A 15,086-nucleotide genomic window follows, 5' to 3' on the forward strand; every position below is an offset into this window, starting at 1 on the left:
TGTGCCCTCCTTAAAAAAAAACACAAAAAACCAAAAAGCAGCACCCATTTAACATCTCATAGCTCTGTAGGTCAGAAATCCAGATGTGCCCTGCTGTTCTCTGCTTGGGGTCTCACGAGGCCAAAATCAAAGTGTTGGCCAGCCCGAGCTCTTATCTAGAACCTCTTGGGGTGACACCTCTTCTAGGCTAATTCAGGTTTTTAGCAGAATACTGTTTCATGTGGCTTTAAGACTGGGGTCCCCATTTCCTTGCTGGTTATTGTTCAGAAGTTGTTTTCAGCGTCCAGAGGCTGCTACCTTCCTTCTCCCCCATCTTCAAAGCATGGATACCATGGAATCTTTCTAGGGCTTCAGATCTCCCGCCCTCCCCTCTGCCTCCAGCTGAGGAACCTGCTCTACTTCTAAGGCCTCCGGTGGTGATGTTGGGCCCACCTGGATAATGCAGGTACTCTTAAGGTCACAGGTGCCATGACACGTAACATCTTTAGGGTCTCTCTTCAGAGGCACAGGTTCTGGGGGTGATGTGTGGACTCGTGGGGGCGGGGAGGGAATTTTTAGAATGCTAGTGCAGGTGTGCTCTGGACGGACAAGCCACTGCCTGCCCCGCGGTGGGTTCTCAGTGGGACTTCCCACTGGTGCCAAAGGAGCGAGGACCTAGGCCTTCTCACCAGTGTGCCCAGATGTGGGCCGAAGGGGGACGGAGGGAGAGTCTTAAAAGGTGTCAGTGTTAAACATTGAAAAGTGAGACCACACGATTACAGAAACACTGAGCAGAGACCCAATAAATGCAATAAATGGGACCCATTGTTTGTCCCCCCACCCCCAGCCCGGTGGCTGTCCATCCTCTCTTTTCCCATAAGGGGCACCTTCCTGGCTCATCACTGGCTGAGGGAACCCCACCCCCCAGCCCTGCGCTCCCCGCGCGGCCCGAGTAGCATCTCCTCACCCAGTATACCCAAATCAGCATTCCATGTGTATCCCCGTGGGAATGTTCTAGTCAAACGTGGAGAAGCCAGATTTATTTCCTAATTAAAAGAGAGCTTCCTGCACAGTAAATCAATCATACCCACATACAAACGCACAGAAAACCGTTGCTTCCCCTCGTGCCTGATTTCTCTGGGGGACACACAGCTCTCTCTGGGCGCTTGGGATATCAAGGCTGCAGCTTACGTCCAGGCGTCATCATTTGCATTCCATCTCATCAGAATCATTACCCACCCATGCAGAACACAGCTTAGTGACCACACGGTCATCTCCTGAAGCTAAAGCCCAGCCAGATTCCCTCTAAGTAATGCAATTACACGCAGCAAGTGTGACATCCAGAATTGGTCTGGGCTCCATTTTTAAAGTTTTAATGAATAGCCCCAGAAAGGCAATCAAGTTTATTTTTTAATGGGGGCAGGGGGAGGGAGTTTAATTTATTTGTGGATTTTTGAAGGGGCACTCAGCTTTCTCTTGAGCAACAGTTAGCTCTTAAACATGGTAGATGCTGAATAAATGTTGTACCCTTAATCGAAAAGCCTCAGGACAGCCTAACTTTATGAAGGCAGAATGATTTTCATTAACAACAACAATAATGGCACTAAAAGTAGCACCAGCCACCCTTGGCTGAATCCCTTGGCCTGGCCAGACAGTTTACTAGGTACTTCATCACCAGTGTCTCGTTTCATCTTCACCTTGCTTACGAAGAGTCTATTCCTTTGCTGCAAGTGATGGAACTAACATTTTTTTCTAGAATCTATCCTCTGGCAAGCCCTTTCCATCCTAATTCCTATTTATCCTTATACCACCCTTGTGAGACTGAGTTTGTGTCCCCATGTCACAGCTGAGGAAGCAGGGGTCTGAGAGGTCCAGCCAGCTGCTCAAGTCCCCACGGTCTGAAAGGGTAGTGCCCGGATTTGAACACAGGTTGGCCTGACTCCTGAGCCCTGCTGTTCGTCTGGCCCACTCTGCCCAGCTGCCCCACGTGTCCACTGACCCACAGGAAGATATCCTACCCCCTGTGGAATTCTAAGGACAGTTTTTCAATGGTAATGTGGGGTTAGAGGGATTGTTAATTATTTTTTCAGCTTTGTCCCCCAAACTTAAAGTGACATTGTCACCTGTGTCAAAAAAAAAAAAAAAAGCCACTTTAAAATGGAGCTGGAGCTGCCATGCCAGAGGAACTGTCTTTCATGTCTTATGCCTCAAACCTTGGGATGTTAAAATAGGATAAAATAACCTTTGGATTTGGCGGATTTGGTGTAAAGCAACACCGTACCCCAAAGAGCTGTTTGCAAATATAACAAGAAAGCAGCTATGATTATGGGACTGATGATTACTGACCTGAAAATTGAAAACATTGTTTGGAATAAGTGTCACTATGTTATATTATCTGCACCAATAGAAATGCCTTCCTTCTATGGATGTAATGGGTCCCTTTCCCTTCGTCATAAATACCCATTGTCTTTGTTTCCTAATTAGAGCACCATTTGGGCTTCTGCCAGAGTCAGTGCTTCCTGAATAGCTATTCTTATTGATCTCAAATAAATGCTGTTGCCTCTCACTTTGAAAGGCCCTTTTGGTTTTAGGTCAATACCTGGAATGCTGATCCACCTTCTGCAATTTGAAGGCAGAGCCTCCTGGAGGGCATTCCAGTGTATTTCCCTGGAAAGGGGCTTTGCTCCTTATGGGGAAGCCAGTGAGGCTGAACGTCCCAGAATCCTGGAACTCTTCAGAGCCTGTGGGGAATCTTCTGGGCTCTCCTGAAACTGCCGGGGCTTGGGTGGGTCCATTTGGAAATAACCCGGGTTTGTTGTCTATCGCTGAGTAACAAATTACCCTAGAACTTCGGGGCCTAGAACCTCTTTGTGCTCTCACAGCTTCTGTGGGTCAGTAATCCAGGTGCAGCTCCACTGGGTCGTGTGGGCCAGGGTCTCTGATGCTGTGGCCAACCGGGGCTCCACTGGGAAGGGTCTGCTTCCTGGATCGTCCATGGGATTGCTGGCGGGATTCCGTTACTTGCAGGCTATTGGATTCAGGCCTCACTCAGGTCCTTGTGAGCTGTTGGACCTGGTTTCCCTCAGTTCCTTATCATGTGGGTATTTCCATAGAGTATCTCACGACACAGCCACTGGCTTCATCGGAGAGAGTGGGCAAGAGAGTGAGAGAAAGGGAGAGGGAGGAGGATGGGAGAGGAGAGAGTCACAAGATGGAAGTCTCAGTCTTTTGTAACCTAGTGTGGGACGCGGCCTCCTGTCACTTTTGCTGCATTCTGTTCTTTGGAAGAGTCACTAGGTCCCGCCCACACTCAAGGGGTGGGGACTACACATTCACACATTTGGTGGCAAAATCCAAACCAAACAGATAAGTGGTTCCTGAGAGTCTTCATTCCAGTTAGTGTGAATATTCACATGTTTTGCTACAAAGATATTAATGGATTTAATTTTGTGGGGCTGCCCCAGACCTTGCCAGAAGGGTTATGTAGTATACAGTAGACGTACTTTCTAAAACCTACGAAGTTCTAAATTCTCAGACACATCTGGTCCCGGGCTTTGGACACTTGAAGTCCAGTGTCCGTTCCCACAGCTGTCCTCGGGTGTGTGTGAATGTGTAAGGGCAAGACTTGTGTTTTCCACTAGTTTTATTCAATCCTGTCATTTTCTTAGAATTTATCCCAGGAGTGTCTAATTTGTCTTGGGCTGAGACATGCTTGTGACCGAATCCGTACTGAGTCCCCAACGCGATGACGCTTTGCATCTTTTCAGAGGCCTCTCATTGACACCGAGGCCCACATGGAGGGCACTGCTGTGATGTGTTTCAGCACTGTGGACACAGGAACACCAGCCTCGTCTCGACCTTGGAAATGTTGTGCTATTTCTCAGTGTGTGGTGACATTTATGAGCCCATTTAAACACCCACAAAGAGGTTGATTTCCACAGATTAAATGTCAGGTTTGAAACCACCCAGGGTAATTGAATCGTCGAGGTTGTCTACTTTGATTCTCAAGTGAGGCCATTGACTGGACACTTGTGCTCTGTTTTGAGCCCCCGAGTGCCACCCAAATTACTGAGGTCAGACTCAGTCCCGGGGGACCAGTGGGGGTGGGGAGGATAGTGGCAGTGTAATTTGATGCCTGCCGAAATGTGGCTTCATTTTTATTTATTTTTTTAAATAAAGGCACATATGTGGTTAGTGGGTGAATAAATTATTGGAGGCAGAAAAAACCCACCAACTGAAATTTCTGCGATGTCGGTGAGTTTCTAAAACCTGACCGTCTTATGCATGAATAGGAGCAAAGGTGTGAAAAGGAACCTGTGCTTTAATGTTTGAAGTAGAAGTTGTTTTTAGGGGCATTCAACACGTGCATAAACTTGAAGTAAATCCCTTTCAAGTTAAAGGGTAGCAAAAAGCATCAAATAGTTTCCTAGAAATCCAAACATATGTGTGTGCTTACTGTCCAAAGGACGTGTGCAACTCCAGACTTTGATCTGAGTCTCTTAGTTTCTTTTTTTAAAAGAAAATTTGAAACTTGTAGTCACCATGCTATTCCTTGCATCCCAGAACTCATTGCTCTTATCACTGGAGGTTTGTGCCTTTTGACCACCTTCATCCGATTCTCCCACCCCGCAACCCCACCCCCTGCTCTGGCAACCACAATCTGTTCTCTGTTTCTATGAGTTCATGTTTTGTTTTGTTTTGTTTTCAGATGCCACGTATAAGTGAGATCATTCTGTATTTGTCTTTCTCTGTCTGACTCATTTCACTTAGCCTTCAAGGTCCATTCATATTGCCGCAAATGGCAGGATTTGTTTCTTTTTAATGGCTGAATAGTATTCCATTTTATATATATCGCATTTTCTTTATCCATTCATCTGTTGATGCACAGTTAGGTTGTTTCCATATCTTGAATATTGTAAATAATACAACAATGAACATGGGGGTGCATATATCTCTTTGAGATAGAGATCTTATTTCCTTTGGATATATACCCAGAAGTGGAATTGCTGGGTCACATGGTAGTCCTGTTTTTAATGTTTTGAAGAACCTCCATACTGTTTTCCATAGTGGCGGCACCAGTTTGTACTCCCACCAACAGTGCAGAATTTATCTGATTCTTGAATTTTTATTCTCCCAAGGAACTAGAGTTAAGTGGATCTAACATGGATGTGCATGTGCCTGTTTCCTCCATTGGCACACAGTGGACATGAGGGGCAGGACAGCTCGAGAGCCTTTACAAGCGGAACTTCCTGAAGGTTCAGCTGTTCCCTCCGTGGTGTGGCCTGCTCAGCTCCACCCCGGTCACTTCCGGTAATAGTATCTGCTGACCAGGTTCCCTAAAGTCAGGGCTGCTGGCCACATTGGACCCATAAGTTAGCATAAGAATGAAAGTCAACCCACCCTCAAGTTTCAGGAGCGTCCGACTGGACATGTTGAATTCCTAGCCAGACTTGGGGTTAAGACAGGTCAAGGGAAGCCATCTTTTTTGCTAGGCTTTTTTGCTGCCAAACGGCGGTGGGCCCACAGATAATGGATGATGGCTCTCAGGTTCACCTCCTGACCAGGAATTAGAACAAAACACAACCCCTGGCGTCGGAAGCTCATTCCAGACCACAGGTGTGTGCTGCCTCACCCATTGCCATCAGATGGAAATTCCATCATGGTGGGGCTAAGATGAAGATGGCCATTGCCCTGTGGCTGCTCTGCTCAACTGTGGCGGGAGCCTCTGACCACAATAAGGGGCGTTTCTTCACAGGTAGAAACCTGGCCTGCATTGATGACCCAGATGCCTAAACATTAGGGTTTGAAAGAGATGGGCTTGGCCAACTGTCCATGGTTCAGTCTACATTAGGCTACGCATCTGGGCGACTGGGAACGCATGGCCCATGTGACTTGGTCTTGTGTTGGCGCAGCCTGAGTCAAGGCCAAGGAAAGACACATGCTCAGAGGAGGGTTTTCTGAGCAAGGGAGGAGGAGAAGAGGAAAAACGTATTCAGTACTCTACTAGTCTCCTCCGCGGCTGTAACAACAGGCCACAAGCTGGTGGCTTAAAGCAACAGCAGTTTGTTCTCCCCCCGGTTCCAGATTCCAGAAGTCCAAAATCAAGGGGTCAGCAGGGCCGTGCTCCCTCTGCAGCCTGGAGGGTAGTGTCCTTCCTGGCCCCTTCCCGGCTTCTGGTGGCTTGGCAGCAAAATCTTGGTGTTCCTTGGCTTACAGATGCAACACTCCAATGTCCGCCTCCATCACTCCATGGTCGGCTCCTTGAGTGTCCGTGTCTGTGGGTCTCTCTCTCCTCTTCTTATAAGGACACCAGTCCTATTGGTCATACTCTGGTATGACCTCATCTTAATTTCAGTAATTATATCTGCAATGACCCTGTTTCTAAATCAGGTCACAGATACTGGAGGTTAGAGCTTCAACATATCTTTTTGGGGGCACAATGCAGACTATAATACCTGACTTCTCTATTTCTTACAATCTAAAGAGCTGTGACATTTCTCCGTGAAACGGGTGGCAGGTGGGATGTCAGCCATGACGACCGTGGGATTTCCTGGTGTCCATCGCCTGTGTGGCCTGTGTGGCTGGTACATGGTTAGTGTGAGGGATACTTCTCGTGTGTTCTGACTCTTCCAGGCTGCGAAGCCCCTGAGAACCTGAGTTTTCCACACTGGGTTGGAGCAGGGCTGTGAGGGGACAGAGAACCAACTAGGTGACTGGGAGAAGGCTTTGCTATGTGACTCTGTTCTCAGTGCCCAGGTAGCTGGCTGTGAAGGTGCCTGCAGCCAGCCCCCAGAATAGGGCTGGTCGAGTGATGCACTGTGTCCTGCATACTTGACAGAGATCAGTGTCCCAGAAACAGAGCAGCTCCGCCGCCGGGGGCCTCTGTGAGGGAGATATTCTGAGCCCAGAGCTCGCAAGGGGTGGCCCACATTCAGGGGGACTTCTGTCCCCTGGTATTTGGTGTCCATAGCGTCATGGAGTCCCTTTAGAAGAGTGCTGGAAGAGGCCAGTGTGCAGGGTCAGGGGAAGGTTCTAGATAAGGAATTCATGGATTGGCAAAGCATGTCCACCTACACCTAGACAGGAATGTGAGCAGGACAGGTTTGGGCAGATGGGCTTTGTAAGTGGATTCCACCAGATAGAAGCCCCCTCAGACCACAGTGACGCCCACACAGGGAGGAATCCATCCCATGAACAGTGACACTTGGCCAGCGAAAGGGAGGAAGGAACCTGTCTCTGTGGAGGGCAGGTAACTGAGCACGCTCCCCACCCCCATCCAGGTGTGAAGAAGGCTTCTCCCTCCGCTACTCAGAAACAAACACAAACCAGTTTCCACAGGCCCCTGCTCTCCTACTCTGTGCTCTCCTACTATTTGGGGACCAGTTGGAGGGCCTGTGGGCATGCTGGCTTTGCCTTCTGCCACTCTTAGTCCAGCTGGATGCCCCACTCCCTCCCTCTCCGCTTTGTAGGACTTGGAGCAAAACCTCAGGGTCAGGCAGGGACCAAGAGGTTACTATCAGATGTCCGTGGGGGGAAGGAGAATGGCCTGGCTGGCCAGCTCTGCTGCTGTAGGTGCTGTGAGGTAGTGGCTGCAGCAGGTAAGTGGGAGGCTCTGCCTAGAGCCCGTGGGGGACCCCTCCTCTCCAGGAAACCTGCACTCCTGGGCAAATCGGGCAAATCTTGGGTCCCTTTCTGCCTTTAAAGCTGTTGACATTGCAGATACCCTGGAAAGGAGAGACCAGGAGTCCTCAAAGAGCTTTTTGCTCCTGAAAAGCAGGCCCAGGGATATTTGGGCCCAGAAACACATGGTTGGCAATCTCATCATAAACAGGAAGGGTGAGAGGTGAGATTGAAAGTGACACTGAAGGGCCTAGACAAATATTTTTAAAAGGAAATCACATTTTTTAAAAAGCCATCCCTAGAAATTCCCAAGGTATCAAAATAAAAAATTCAGAGAATCAATTTTGCCTTATTTATTACATTAGCCAAGAATGAGTGTGTTACAGGAATGTTCGGGAAGGGAGATATTGATGAACAGGAAATGTCAAAGGGCTGTTCTATGTTATTTGCAATATCCCATGAACAAGTGAGGAGGGGAACTATATCCTCAGAGGGACGCTGGGAGCTCTTCCTGTCCGGGGCTTGGGTGCCAGGTGCCTGGTCCTCCCCTTACTACCCGGGGCAGAGCCCCTGCTGGACTCAGTATATGCCTTCTTTCGGCCAGTTTAGCTCTTTGGCGTACGCCCCTTTGCAGCCCCTGATCTCAGAATCATGCTCCAGACACTTGTTCAAGCTGGGCACTGCGGATCTCCAGCCGATGAAGCCCTGGGTCGTCTTCGGGACCGGGGGGGATGGAAGGACCTGGAACGGAGGTGCAGGGGGTGTGGTCACCTTGGATCACAGTGACATGAGGCGTGTCCACAGAGGTGTCACGCTTAGCCCGTGAGTCCTGGTGTGGAAAACAGAAAGCAAAGCCAGGGTCCCTGTGTAGGGCGTACGTTCCACCCAGGGCTACCCTGAGACTCACATCATCCCTGAAAGTAACGCTCACTGCACACGTTTCTTTACCTCATAATGCTTAGCCCATTTGATTTGTGACCTCCGGTAAAATGCTTTTTATTTGGCAAAAGAGCAAAAAGGGAACAAAAAGTAAGGACCAGAAATTTCAAATGCGACAGTTCACCTGCCCTTTATAAAATATGACAATATTGTCAGATGGTATCCCAGCAGTGATAAATCTGGTTTTGATTAGAAGGCTTTCTGATACATCTCACACACACACACACACACACACACACACACACAAACTGTAGAGACCAGAGGAATGAAAAGCAATTGAATTTAATTAAAAAACCAAAAGGAAAACAGGATTCTATCTGAAATGAAAAAGCACAATTTCATTTGTCAGTTCCATGGACTTAGTTGAAATTTTTGGAAAATGAGGGTAAATGTTTAGGTAGTTTCCCCCTTTCCATGTGAAATAACAGTCTGTTCTGCTCTTACATGGCGATTTGAACGAAGACGACAGTGAGGAATATTTGTTCTAACAGAAGAACTGAGATAGAGAGGTTTAATATTCTTGGGGTTACGAGTCCACGCTTGGCTAGAGAGAATTTTGAGCGAGGTAGTGTCAGGAGGGGACGGTCCTGGTAGGCCGGCTGCCACTGGTGGACAAAAGCCCCTTAACATATTTTCTTGATGAAGCATTACAATTAATCTCCTGAGAGGGCACATGCAGGGAGGGACATCAGTAAATGCCAGAGGGGCCATACGGGTGGAATTGCCCGGAAGGCAAGTTGTCTCCACCAGGCTGGTCTAGACGGTCCCCATGGGAACACACAGACCAGCTTCAAGTCTCTCTACAACTTGTAAGAGAAATGTGTAGAAAACCACCCAGGGGTGCCACATTTCACCCACCAGATTGGCAAAAATGGAAACACCACCGTTAACAAGGGCGTTATTGTGAGAGCTGGTCGGTTCCTTCTCTGTGAAGGGCAATATTGCTGTTATCTAGAAAAAACGGAGGGTTATTCCCTCCACTGCAGGCCATGGTCATCCTGAGTTTTCATCCCCTCTTCCCATCAGGACACAGAACTGCTCTCTCCATAGCTGGGCAGGGGCTAGAAACCCACGACCAAAATGACAGACCCATGAGAGGCGGCCCTGGGATGTACAGAGCTCAGCAGTTTCTAGCCTCTGACCCATGTCCACAGCTGACTGGTCTCAGGCGGGAACAGCATGTTAGTGTTCTCCCCTCTGGGACTGCCCTGTCACTCACTCAGCCACCAGAGTGGCCTTTTAAACAGGCAGTTCTCAACAGGCTACAGCCCTGCTTCCATCGCAGATTGGGCTCACGTCCCATCTGCTTCCTCTGGCCCCCCAGGCCCTGCCCACTTCTCCATCCACGTCCCCTCCCTTCACACCCCCACCTCACCCCAGCTCACCAAGCGCCAGCCCCATCACTATCCTCTGCGGCTCCGGAAACATACCAACCTTGTTCTGCCTCAGGGCTTTCATGCGTGCTGTTCCCTTTGCTGGGAATGCTTTTCTCAGGCTGGTTCCTTGTCATCCTTCAGACCTAAGCTCCACAGGGGCCCTTCCCTGGCCACCCCATCCCCTGGATCCTCTAACATCACTTGCCTATTTCCCCCACGGCATCTAGCACAGGGTATCACCATTTTATTGATTTTCTTGTTTCACGTGGGTGCCCCCACCCCCACACACATGGGCTGGAGTCTTCTTCTAGTTCATCATGGTTTGCCCCACTAAACACCTACTAATAGCTAACAGTCACTGGCATGCTCGAAAAGTGCTGGGCACTGTTTTAAGTCCTTCACAGATATCATCCCACCGAACCCCGACCCCACTCCCTGAAGTAGGTGCTTCCAGTAACCTCCATTGTACAAGGGGGGAATGGAGACAGAGAGGTCAAGCCACTTGCCCAAGACCACACAGGATACGAGCACCTGAGTGATCTGAATTTAGAGGCCCGTCCTTTCCCGCCCTGCTGTCCTGCCCACTCCCTGAAGTGTTTGCTGAACCAATGGATGGAGCCCCTGACTTCTTTGGCGTCCCTCTGCTTCTGCAGGACCCCATCCCGCGATGCAGCTCAGTGGCTCTTGAAAGCATACAGACAGTAACCTGACGTGTCCCCCATGTGTGGGTGTGGAAAGGGCGTGGAAAGGGGACTCCCCGCGTGCCAGCACCGCTGAGTTCTTACCTTTGGCAGTTGGCTGTGTGCACCTCAGGGAACACAATTTCCAGTGGGACTTACGTTTTACTTAAAAATAGGTATTTAAAAGGACTTTGCGAACCTTGATGTATTTCTCCACCGGGGTCACTGGCCGGATGTGGAACCACTGGGGAAGCTCGATTTTGGGTTTCGGGGTAGGAGGTTCTTCTTCACCCTGGATCAATTGAAACACAGTCCCCAGAGACGGGAAACCCCAGGCTGAGACAGTGGACATGACCTCCTCATCATGCCCCAGAGTGCCTAACTTGACAGATGACAAAGCAGGGCTCAGGAACGTTAGGGAGCTGGTCCCAGTGCACAGTTAGAAGGGGGACTTGTCCATAATGAACTGCGATGGCCGCCTGCTCATTTATATTCGCGAGCAGCAATTTGAGAAAACTTGACAGGTTATGGCTTCAAATTTAAAAATGCTAACAAGGTTCCAGGACCAATCTTTAAAATATTAGAGGATAGCCCCCATTTCTCCCTTTTAATTTTTAAAGCAATTTCGAACTCTTCAAAAAACCACATTAATTACATATAAAGAATATTAATATAGGCTCTTTATGCATATTGTATTAATAAGGACTCATGCATAAAATTTCAAATTGTATAACTGTCTAAGCATTAAAAAAAGTCTAAGAATGGCACGATTTCAAAGTGAGTGGGATGGGGTGAGTTACAAATGGGGTTTACACTGCTTTGAAACATGAGTGTTTTGAATGAGGCGCCTCTTAGGCGGATCTGCTCCCCTCCAAAGAAATGTGACTTCCTCGTGTTGTGTCTGGAGATAGTCTGAAAGGTTCCAGGCCTGCGGCCACGATCCCGTTGAAGACCACACCACCATTTCACAGGCCTGAATGGTGTTTTATATACCGGGACCCCTATTCTAGGCTCAGAAGACGGCCACATATCTTGAACAGCTGGAATATGCATTTGGCCGCTCTGAATGGCCGCACTCAGCTGGGCTGATGGTGGCTGCGTCTGGACGCGGCCAGTGGTCTGTTTGCTGGTATCCCCATTAATTATTATGCCCAGCCCTTTTCCTTGTTTTTGTGACCTATCTCAGGTATTTTCCTAATAATTTCTCCTATGTTAACCCTGTCTCATCATCTCACCCCATTGGATCTGTCACTCAGTGAGGCAGGTGAGGACTATTAACCCATTTTATAGACGGGAAGTCTGAGACCAAGTGGCCTGGGAATCAGACAGACTAGCTTCTGCTCTTGGTGCCTCTCTTTATTAACTGTGTAACTTGGTACTTCTTTGAGTTTAATTTCCCAATTTGTAAAATGGGCATAAAACAGTATCCCCTTCTACACAGGGGTTGTTGTGTGGATTAAATGAGCTGGTTCAATGAAGCACCTAGGACGTGCTTGGCACACAGTAAGGGCTCAATAAATTCATGAAAGGAAGGAAGCTTCAGGTCCCAGAGTTGGCAGTCTTTGCCTGTAACACATTCTTAAATTTTATTCTTGTAAATTATACACTACATAACTGTTTATTCTTGGAAATGATCGATTCTACAACCTCTGGGCTTATGAAATTCACATTTACCTCCTCGAGGGGAGTGGTTAAAAATCCCCAGTTCTGGGCCCAGTTTTTCCGTGCTTCCATTTCAGCCTTTAAGCGGTATCTCCTGAAAACGAAAGTTCTTAGGTGTTGGATGACATTTGAAAAAGGTGAGAGTAGCAAGCCGCAAAAGGTCCATTGGGGAATTTTACATTCTTCAATGCATATGAAGGATGACTCTGCCAGGGAGGGACGAGGTGCCAGCGGAGCAAGAGTCCCTGTCGCTGTGAGAAGCACACCTGTCTAAGGGACCAGAGATGCCGGTGGGATGGTGCATCGGGCACAGACAGGACCGGGCTGACTGCCTGAGGGGCCACCTGGGTACTACACGTCTTACTTTGGAGGCCTTGTGACCCACAGTGATGAGTGTGTGTGAAATCATTACGAAGGTGTACATGAAATACTGTTGTTCTCAGGGCAAGGACCAGGTGGGGTACGTGAGGAACCTGGGGTGCCAAATTTAAGGAGGCACCCACTGTCGGGTTCCTGCAAGGGCAGAGCCAGCACGTGCATGACCTTGAGCCGGAAACCTCCTTAAATATTGCACCCCAGGTGCCTTACTCACCTCACCCTAGTCCCAACCCTGCTTTTGCCTCACATTAAATATCATTTATACATCATTACCTATGAGCTGAATTGAGCTGCTGGTGAAGAGTGGGCGTGTCAGATTTTGCAAATGCCTAAGTGTTTGTTTATATTGATTTTTCAAGTTTCTTTTCCCATTTTGAAATCAATATCTGCATCCCCCACCCCCCTGCCATGTCTCAACAGTTTCGGATGCCCTGGCCAAGCTCCTTGCCGTGGGCACCGGGGATCTCTGTCCATAGCAGTCTATTTCCAATGGAGACAGAACATGAGCCAGAAGTGTGAGCCACACATGGCATTGTAAACGTTCTAGTAGCCACATCTTAAAAAGTGAAAATAAGCAGGTGAACTTAATTTTAATATCCCTTTCTTGGGTATGAAATCTTCGAAATCTGGTATTTTACATGCACAGCTCCTCCCAGTTTGATAGTCACATTTCAGGTACTCAGCAGCCACTGTGGATGTAGTCTAAGGGCTTAACTGGCTCTGTTTCCAGAGGAAGGGCCATCTGATTTGGGTCTTGAAGGATGAGTAGGAGTTGATCTAGTGGAGAAGGGAGGAAAGGGCATTCTACGCAGAGGGAATAGACCCTGCTATGGCAGTATATCCTATTGGGGGTACTTACATAAAGGTAAAGATATAAAAAAAATAATCGTTTATTTTATGCCAAATAATACCGGCTTTCCATTTTCAAGAATGAGATGAAGTTTCCTATAAAAATAAAATCATTAAGTGAAACAAAGCCAGTTTAAAGAAAAATATAAAGTGACTACTATAGGTTTTACAAGAAATGGTAAAAGTCATACAGATGATAAAAAGGATAACTGAAGTTTAAGAGGCAAGCAATTATGGTTTGTTGTTACTAAAATTTGCTGACTGGCATCTAAACTAGTAACTCCCCATATTGGTTAAAACTTCAGAAAGATGGGATACTTAGCAGTCGGAGAGAATGCTAAATAAGAACAACCGTTACAAATGTCTGCTGCAGATAAATCTGATAGAAACTTAAATTTCTTATTACATAAAAAAAAAACCAGGAAAAGCAAGAGAGAATATAAAGTGCACATGTATCACTCATTCAAACTGAACAAATATCAAGATCCCTTTATAAAAATGTAGTAACACATTAGTCACTCTCAACAAGCAAAGCTTTGCAGGTGGTTTTAAAGCCAGACGCAAACTCTTCCCCACCTTTGTGGCCTGGTGTCACTACAAGAGGCGGAAGGAATCTCCCATTGCCCTCGAGCTGCTACCATCGCCCCCTTCCCTCAAGGCCCCCGACACCTCCAGGACTTGGTGGGGAAACTGAGGTCGCCAGGTGTGCACACTTCAGGTGGCAACAGCGCAGCCCATCGCGTTACCGGGTCCCTGGCGTTACCAGATCTGGTCCTGAGTCACGAAGTTCATGCGCTCGGCCGCCGCGGTGCTGCTGGGTTTCTGAGCCATGGGACCTGGGCTCGCGGTTAGACCCGTTAGACCGTTAGGTCGTGGCCTTTGGCTCAGCGTCTCGCGTCGCCCAGGAGACCAGTTGCCAAGCAACGTAGGACGCCGAGGCGGAGGCGGCGCCGCATCTGTTGGGGGTGGGGCCGCGGGGCTCCGGCAGCATCCGGCCCACTGCGCGCCTCTGCGCGTCACCCCACCCAGCTGACCCCCTGCGTGGCCCGCCGCGGCAGCCCTCCTCCGCTGCGGAAAGTTTTGGGGGAACCTCAAGACCTAACACCCCAGCCTCCTGTAGAATCTCGACCGGTAATGCAAGTGTCCACACCGACAGGAGGGCCGAGTCCTGTGCGCCACCCTTGATGACTTCTGGCACAGGGGTAACCTCCGCCTGGATGACGACAGGGGGCGTCTCAGCGCCCCCCCCCCCACCCCCGTGGACGTCTCTCCGCAGAGCTTCGTTTCATCCCTGTTGGAACTTTGTGAAAGGGGTCAGCCCGGTGTCCCTGGGGCCGGGCGCCCTTCCTGGGCCTCACGTCTTGTTTGAGAGGTTCGTCCGCATGGCCGTGGGCAGCCCCCGTGTGTTCATTTCCACTCGTGAAGGGTCCCCGCCGCGGCTGAAGGCCCTGGGGCTGAGTTTCCGGCCACCGTGCTGGGGCTACGTCGTATGCACCCCTGCTGGCATCCACTCTTTCTAACGGCCCCAAAGGAAACCACAGATACTGTGGCCTCCAGACCGCACACCCCACACTCTCTTTTCAGGCCGTCAACACCCATCCCT

General features: G+C 48.9%; 1 protein-coding gene across 1 annotated transcript; it reads right to left on the bottom strand.

Moving 5' to 3' along the window:
* Nucleotides 1–8,178: 8,178 nt before the first annotated feature.
* CIMIP1 (ciliary microtubule inner protein 1) lies at nt 8,179–14,314 on the bottom strand (the record flags this gene model as incomplete). Its single annotated transcript, XM_081034468.1, has 4 exons — nt 8,179–8,340; nt 10,794–10,886; nt 12,263–12,350; nt 14,247–14,314. The coding sequence occupies 4 exons, from the start codon at nt 14,312–14,314 to the stop codon at nt 8,179–8,181; spliced, it is 411 nt and encodes a 136-aa protein (XP_080890594.1).
* Between the last annotated feature and the right edge of the window lie 772 nt (nt 14,315–15,086).

The sequence above is a fragment of the Rhinolophus hipposideros genome, assembly GCF_964194185.1.
Source record: "Rhinolophus hipposideros genome assembly, chromosome: 22".
NCBI classification, from domain to species: Eukaryota; Metazoa; Chordata; class Mammalia; order Chiroptera; family Rhinolophidae; genus Rhinolophus; species Rhinolophus hipposideros.